Source organism: Eufriesea mexicana, unplaced genomic scaffold (genome assembly GCF_001483705.2).
Source record: "Eufriesea mexicana isolate 0111107269 unplaced genomic scaffold, ASM148370v2 scaffold382, whole genome shotgun sequence".
Classification (NCBI taxonomy): Eukaryota; Metazoa; Arthropoda; class Insecta; order Hymenoptera; family Apidae; genus Eufriesea; species Eufriesea mexicana.
In genome coordinates, this window is record NW_016908540.1 from 1,005,485 (window position 1) to 1,014,155 (window position 8,671).

The 8,671-nt window shown below is 34.0% G+C and overlaps 1 protein-coding gene across 1 annotated transcript; it reads left to right on the top strand.

The window, feature by feature from the left end:
- Positions 1-1,660: 1,660 nt before the first annotated feature.
- On the top strand, positions 1,661-8,296 carry LOC108545229 (alpha-amylase 1). Its single transcript, XM_017896743.1, has 5 exons — positions 1,661-1,982; positions 3,839-4,269; positions 5,361-5,727; positions 6,643-7,131; positions 8,133-8,296. Exons 1-5 carry the CDS (start codon positions 1,803-1,805, stop codon positions 8,142-8,144), a joined length of 1,479 nt encoding a protein of 492 aa, XP_017752232.1. The 5' UTR covers positions 1,661-1,802; the 3' UTR covers positions 8,145-8,296.
- Positions 8,297-8,671: the final 375 nt, after the last annotated feature.

Below are 8,671 nucleotides of genomic sequence, written 5' to 3' on the forward strand. Positions count from 1 at the left end.
GTTAAGAAAAATTGTATCGCGTGGAATGTCGTTATCGCAATTGTCACGGATGCGATAACATTCTATAAAACTATCGGTGTGAATAATGAAAGCATCATTTCACCAGCAATGACGAAATATCGAGAAAAATATGATTACCATAATTTATGATGTTTGGAAATATTATCGCTAATCACTTTGATTCATTTTCATCCAAACAAAGAATATATCACATAGAAGTAATTTTATAAACATTTGAAAATTATTTCACAGATATATCCTCTTTCGTGGCAATTGTCTCATTAGAATTTAATTAACGAGAATTTTGTTACGGTATTATTGCATAATGCCGTGGAAATGAATCGTTTATTATTCTTCGATAATGATATTAGAAAAAAAATAAACGTGAAGAGGAATAAAATTATTGAAATTTATTCTACATTTGTTCTACTATAATTTATTCTACTACATTTTTGCTGTATTCTAATTTAATTAATTACTCGAGCAACACGTTGATTGTCACATAACGTTCCCAGGCTGTAAAAATAGAATTTTTATTACGGTATACTGTATTATTAAAATTTTCACAATACATCACATTTTGAACTGTTGAATTTAATTATTAAATAGTAACTTTTTTAATTTATATTTTTCAGTTATTTGGATTATTCGAAATTTTTTAGTCGACGACATTCATTTTATTTTAGTAACCTAAATCATTGCAACATTCTTCATTGTACCATTAAACAGGAGAGCTAATTTCCACGTAATTCGAAAATTTATGTTACATTATATTATATATACAATCAACGAAGATACAGAAGTTACATAAATCAATTACTTTTCTGTCATAAATAAAGATGGCAAGTATAAAATTCGAATCGTCAGAAGGCACTAAGAAATTAATTCATAAATTCATACTTCTCGAAAATAATATACCAAAATTCAAAAATACAAGAACTACGTAAATCAATTACTATGCTTTCCTATAACAAAGGAAGATGACGTATCTAGAACTGGGATCGTCAAAAGGCACCAAAAAGTCACTCCTAAAATTAATACGTCCCATAAACTACTATAAATCAAAACTCATAAACACAAATACTACGTAAATCAATTACTACGATTTTCCATAATAAACGAAGAAAGCAAATCGTTAAAAGACACCAAAAAATCACTTCTCAAACTATTACATCTCAAAAATTATTATAAGTCAAAACTCAAAAGCACAAAAATTACATAAATCAATTACTATGATTTTCCATAAGAAACGAAGACGACGAATCGTCAAAAGACACCAAAAAATCCCTCCTCAAATTATTACATCTCAAAAACTACTATACATCAAAACTCAAAATCACAAAAATTACGTAAATCAATTACTATACTTTTCTATAACAAACGAAGATGTAACATTTAAAACTGAAATTGCCAAAAGACATTTAGACATCACTATCTAAATTATTGCACCCGGAAAATTGTTCATGAAAACTGAGAAATGCAAGCGCTGCATAACTCGACTATTTCTCTACCATAAACACAGATAACAAACGCAGAACTCGAGTGGTCAGAAGAGACTGGTTGCACCATCGAAAACACTTCTCTGTTTACTCCAGTACCACGGCGATAAGACTAGCTAGCGAAACAAGTGCGATTCGTAAGACGTATGATTTCATCGGATAGACAATAGAGCGAGTCGTATCGATAAAACGGTACCGGTGGCAGGGGGTGTGACCTTTGGATACAGGCGGAAAACGATTATGTAAGCTACGACGGTTTATATATCAGGAGCCGGACACGATTCGTGATAGAATCTGACAGCCATGTTGGTAACTGCCACATTCTTGGCGTTGCTCGCTTTGACCGCGGCCGAGGGCGACCACAAGGACCCGCACTTCGCACCTGGCCACGACGCCATTGTGCATCTCTTCGAGTGGAAATGGAACGACATCGCGACAGAGTGCGAGAACTTCTTGGGACCCATGGGCTACGGTGGAGTTCAGGTATGAATGATGAATTATCATGAGAAAATACTAATGAATGTTCCAATACGGAACGTTGGACACATTGGACGTTGATATAGATGAAATTAGAAATTTGAGGAGTAAAAAGAAATTGTAGAAAGCGGGGGAATTATAGTTATTTTTGAAAATCATACTTGGTGGGTGAAATTAAACATTTGGAAGAGTTATAAAAATTCTACAGAATATAGAAAATACTATTGAACTATGATACAAATGCAATTATAAATTTGAGACATACAAAAATTGTAGAAAGCGGAGAAATTATAGTTATTTTTGAAAATGACACTTGATGGGTGAAATTAAAAATTTGGAAGAGTTATAAAAATTCTATAGAATATGAGAAATATTACTAGGCAATGATACAAATGAAATTAGAAATTTGAGAGGTGAAAAGGAATTGTAGAAAACGAAGAAATTATAGTTATTTTTGGAAATGATTATCGGTGAGAGAAATTACAAAACTGGGAAGAGTTATAAAAATTCTATAGAATATGAGAAATATTACTAGGCAATGATACAAATGAAATTAGAAATTTGAGAGGTGAAAAGGAATTGTAGAAAACGAAGAAATTATAGAACATACAAAAATTGTAGAAAGCGGAGAAATTATAGTTATTTTTGAAAATGACACTTGATGGGTGAAATTAAAAATTTGGAAGAGTTATAAAAATTCTATAAAATATGAAAAATATTACTAGGCTATGATACAAATAAAATTAGAAATTTATGAGGTGAAAAGAAATTGTAGAAAGTAGAGGAATTATAGTTACTTTTGAAAATAATCTTTGATGAGTAAAATTGAAATTTTCGGAGCCAGAAAAGTTCTAAAATTATGGAAAAAGTATAGTTACTTAAGAAAGAAGCATTCATGATTATTACTGTTAGATTTTCAAATAAATTAAAAATTGGAATCATGGAAGACTTAAAAAAATTATAAAAAAATGGAAAAAGAATATAATCAGTTAAAAAGGTTCCATGAGCTATGTTGAAGCTTAAATGTCAAAAACTAAACAAGAAAATATAGATGAATATTATTATCGCCCATTGATCTAAATGAAATTAAAAGTTTGAAAAATTAAAAAAGAATTGTAAATATACGTAAATTTATAAATATTTTGAATCAAATTTTAAATAGAAGTTTTATTACCTGACTCCGCAATTTTGCTCACTGAATACTTCATAATTAATTTGTCAATATACATATTTCTTTTCATATTCCATTTTTCTTTCTTTTTATTCTTCTTAAATTTATACGCAACCACTTTTATCTACCATGACCGATCATTTAATCGGTTAAAATGACTGGTTATATAAAATTCAATATCAAGTGTTTCCTTGTATTACCTGAGATTTAAAAAACAAATAAGATTTTCAAAAGATCATATCAAATCTGTTTTCCAATCTACTTTATTTAACCATCAATAACTCAAGTATAATATCAGAGATCGTAATTAGCTATCTCTATCTAGTTATCTTCATTTCATCTTTATATCATCTTCAGTTATCTTATTCTTTTAATTAAATAACAATTAAAAAATAATTTTTATACAGGAAAACACATTTTTGCATAAAAATACATATCTAAATTTGATCCTATCAAGAACACAAAAGTCTCTTTACATCCAAAGCACAGAAATCAGTATTACCTAAATTCCTATATATTCCAATTCTATATATCGAAATCACACAAACAAAAATCATCTAAATATATACATATTATATATCAACTCTCTATGTAAAAGATAAACATTACTGCAGCTTTCTTCATCGAAATCCCCAAAAAATTATCATCGACACATCTAACAATAAACACACGTTTCAACGTACCTGTGTAGGTGTCACCTATCCAAGAGAACTTGGTGATCGACAACAGACCATGGTGGGAACGCTATCAACCGATTTCGTATCTATGGATCACGCGATCGGGCACACGAGAAGAATTCATCAATATGGTGGCGAGATGTAACAACGCAGGTGTCCGAATTTACGTGGACGTTATCATGAATCACATGTCAGGGAACTGGAAGGATGCTCGCGGTACCGGAAACTCCGAAGCGAACACGTACATCATGGCGTATTACCAGGTGCCTTACACAGATGCCAATTTCCATCACTCATGCTCGGTCAACAACTACAATAATCCCAGCAACGTGCGAAATTGCGAATTGACCGGTCTTCATGACTTGGACCAGAGCCAAGAATATGTCAGATCCAAGTTGACAGACTTCCTCAACGACGCTATCGACGTTGGTGTAGCTGGCTTCCGGTTTGTATACCACCTTATGGTCTTACCTTATCACAGCAATGATTTTTAACCAGTGTGTGACGTGAAGATTTTTAAAAAGTGCAATTACGATTATTTAATTCGTGGTACAGTTCTGTTGCGACCAACATTCACATATCACAGCAATGATTTTTAACCAGTGTGTGACGTGAAGATTTTTAAAAAATGCAATTACGATTATTTAATTCGTGGTATAGTTCTATAGCGACCAACGTTCACATTTTTACTGGTAGATGGAAAATGGAGGTTTGAGGTTTCCTGCAGGTTCTCGGTGAACCCTCGATCTAGGGTTGACCCTAATCTAACCTAACCTAACCGACATTCACATCTTCACTGCCAGATGGAAAATTGAGGTTTCCTGCAAGATCTTGGTGAACCCTCGACTCCCATAAATATAAGTTCCTATCTTACTTAAGTATCCCCTGCCTAAAGCAGGGCCTGCTGGGAAGCTTCACTGACAAGTCCACTTGCAGGCCCAGGACGCAATGCATCCTTTCCTGATATCCTTCTACCTTGCCACCTAATTTAGAGAGACTGGAAATTAGCATATGCTAACCTAATCAAACCGACAGCACCGTAGGAACCACAAAACTAGAAAAGCAACCCTCCTTCAGGAGACCCCCGACAGTTTTCTTTCCTGAGGTTGTCAAATATATATAATGTCAATATTAACGCAATAATAATTATCAGGCGTGAATCAAAATTTTATTTATCCGTTTTCTTTACAGGATTGTCTGTATTTCAAAGTCGATGTAAAATATCGTGGTCGCAATGGTATTGTAATTTGACAGTGAAGTTGCTATTACAGCAATATCACAATACGAGTACTCGAGTTGTCAAGTAGGATATTACTTTTCTGACTCGTCTTAACAATATACTTGTAATATCCGAATTTAATTCTCTTGTAATTGTCAATTTCATTAATCTAATCTATTCATCTGTCTCGAATTAATAGTAATTTGATAATTTATTGATAATTCAAAATTTTTAATTTTATGAATAAATTAATACCCGAAGTTCGTTGTAATGTACGATATAAAATTCGCAAATTAGCGTCAACAATTTTCCTACAGAGTCGATGCTGCCAAACACATGTGGCCAAGAGATCTGAACATCATCTACTCGAGGCTGAAGAATCTGAACACGGAACACGGCTTCCCTCCGAACGCCAGGCCGTACGTGTTCCAGGAAGTGATCGATTATGGCAACGAGGCTATCTCGAAGCGAGAATACAACCAGATGGCCAGTGTCATCGAGTTTAAATACGCGGCTGAAATCAGCAACGCCTTTCGTGGCAACAACCTTCTGAAATGGTTGGTCAACTGGGGAGAGCAATGGGGCCTCCTGCCACCCAGAGATGCTCTCGTCTTCGTTGACAATCACGATACACAGCGTGGCAATTCTCAAGTACTCACTTATAAATCCTCCAAGACATACAAGGTATCGTAAGACACTTTTACATTTTCTTTTTCCTTTTTAAACGAAATTTAATTTTGAATATCAGTATGTTTAATTTTTGGATATTATTTGACGATGTCATGGAGTATAGTTATGCAGAAGTATTTATTCTTAGTTGTTTTGTTGCGAAATGGAAGGTATTTGAAGATTCGAAGAATTGTGGTTGACGAACATAAGGCTGCGAAAGTCAGCAAGTAGAATAGGTCAGCCACTGGTCAGACGTTGGCGCGTAAATGCTGATACTCTTCCCTTGGCGTTTGGTTAAATATTCTGTCTTCAATTTTAAGATATCCGTATCAAAATATTGAATTATTACAATAATAGCGTAAAATTCAGTGCGATTGTAAATGATTTAATATTCGATATATTTGATTCTTCTGTTTCATTCTCGAAAGAATTTTATTAATATTCTAATACATTTTCCCAATATTATTCGCACATTACTATTCCTATATGTGTTACTGATATTACAAAATCACGAATTTAAATACCACTTAAAGTATAAATATTTCTCCAAATTTCTCTTCAACATTCTCCTTTCACAGTTTTGCAAAATTTCCTGATATTAATTCTGAAATATTTCTACAAAAATACTGAATAATTACAATTATCTAAAATGTAAATAGTATTTTGCAAAATGTATTCTAATCTCCAACTCAGGATCAAAAATTCCAAAGACCTATATTTACAACGTAACTAAACATACCTAAATTAAGTATATTCAAAGTTTCTCTCTAATTCCATTCTATCTTCTATGATACCTTCTTAGAAGCATCAACATAATAATAAATATCCTGCAAATCTAGTAAACCACCATCAACGAAAATCTAACTTAATTCAGTAGATCACCAAATACCTAACTACTATCTAATAGTTTCTATACTAAACTTCTTGCAGATGGCTGTGGCCTTCATGTTGGCCCATCCATTCGGTACTCCCCGAGTGATGAGCTCCTTCGCCTTCGACATCAGCGATCAAGGACCTCCTCACGATGGCAACGGGAACATTCAATCCCCCTCGTTCAACGCGGACAACAGCTGCAACGGAGGATGGATCTGTGAACACCGTTGGAGACAAATCTACAACATGGTTCGTTTCCGTAACACAGTTCACGGAACAAGCGTCAACGATTGGTGGGACAATGGCAGCAATCAGATCGCATTCTCCCGAGGCAACTCGGGATTCGTGGCGTTCAATGGCGACCAATACGATATGAGAGCGACCGTGAAGACCAGTCTGCCTCCTGGCCAATACTGCGACGTGATTACCGGTAACTTGGTGAACGGAAGCTGCACTGGCAAGGTCGTCAACGTGGAACAAAATGGCGATGTTTACGTGGAGATCTCTAAAGGAGAGGAGGATGGAACCCTTGCCATTCATGTTCAGGTGAGGACGTTTTGAGGATGATTCTTTATAATCACTCGTGAATATGTGGTATATATAACAAATCTCTGGGTCCTTTTGATATCAATACTTTTGAGTAAATTTTGGGAAATTATTTTATTTGGGAAATTTATTTTATTTGGGAAATTTATTTTACTTTGGAAAATTACTTTTATTTTGGAAAATTATATTATTTTGTGACGGAGGGTTCCCACCCTCGTCAATAGATGAATTCCTACGCGAAATAGAGAAATTCGGGACTTTTGAGGACTTTCTCGCAAGTCCTCAGTAAAACCCCTCCATTTTCTATATATAAAATTTCCCAATATTCCAATAGTTGAAGGTAGGGTCTGTTAGGTAGCCTTACTAATGAATCTACTAGTGGGCCCAGGACTAAACGTATCCCTTCCTTTTCCTTTCATCCCTTCTAGCACCACCGCCACATCAAAGATACCAGCGACCAATTGACAACAGCAACCATGAAGGAGACCCCCACAATTTATTTCGTTCAAATTTGAGTATACGAAACACGGGGTTGAATTAGGATAGATATACTAAAAGTGTGACAAGAAACGACTGACAATTAATTTAAAGGATACTTGAGGCACAATTTTGAGATATAAATTTTGTATAGTTGGTTGTTGAAGAAGTACACAATTTTTAACAGAACAAGTAAGCAGTTATAAAATATCAGATTAGTATATTTATTTTAGAAAATCTCGAATTTAATTCATAGAATTTAATTTTTATTACGTTTTGCTTCAGTCTTGGTCATAATACTCTAACCAATAACAATCAAACTAATTAAACTTCATCCCTATAAATATACGAAATTTCTCGCTATTATTATTAGTCTGATCTTATATACCTCATTTATATTTTTCAAAAAGTTGCACTCTTCATAAGTCTCTTCAATACAAGAATTCAAACCTATTTTTGAATTAACAAGTTATTAAAAACCCGATTATGATGATACAATACTCAAACAAATATTCAATTTCCAGGCTAAACTGTGAACAAAGAATAACTTGATCAACGAATAAGGACCCCGAACCTGGAAACGACAGAAATAGGCATGCTTAGATCCTGATTGCCCTACGTGATGCACACCCCTTTTCAACATCACGTAGATCACGATTTAACGCCTATCCATGTAAAAGCTGAATTTGTAACGGAAAAAGGACTATATTTACAATAATAAAGTAATTCTACGTTTAAAATACCTTTATATCGTTACTCCTCTCGTCTCACCAATCATAATCTAGCATACACGCATCACCAAAATTCTCTCAACACAATCTGGGTCTATAACGAAAACAACTTCACCAGCAGAGATATTTTTCAACAAGGTTTATTTTAACAGAAACAATGTACTGTTCTTGTTCTCTTTTCACCATTAATTTCTACTATACATAATATGACAGTTAATCAGTAGAATAATACACGACAGACTCGCGACGGAGAAATAAAAAAGGGATTTTGTCGAGAGGAATTTTTGAGGGGTGGTGAGATGGGGAGGATAATGGTTGGTACGCAGAAGTAA

What these genes read in the sequence shown, in the direction of transcription:
- LOC108545229 (XM_017896743.1), top strand. Translation starts at nt 1,803, where the DNA reads ATGTTGGTAACTGCCACATTCTTGGCGTTGCTCGCTTTGACCGCGGCC. An exon ending in TGGGCTACGGTGGAGTTCAG is followed by an intron (nt 1,983 to 3,838) that starts GTATGAATGATG and finishes GTACCTGTGTAG; the next exon opens with GTGTCACCTATCCAAGAGAA. An exon ending in GTTGGTGTAGCTGGCTTCCG is followed by an intron (nt 4,270 to 5,360) that starts GTTTGTATACCA and finishes ATTTTCCTACAG; the next exon opens with AGTCGATGCTGCCAAACACA.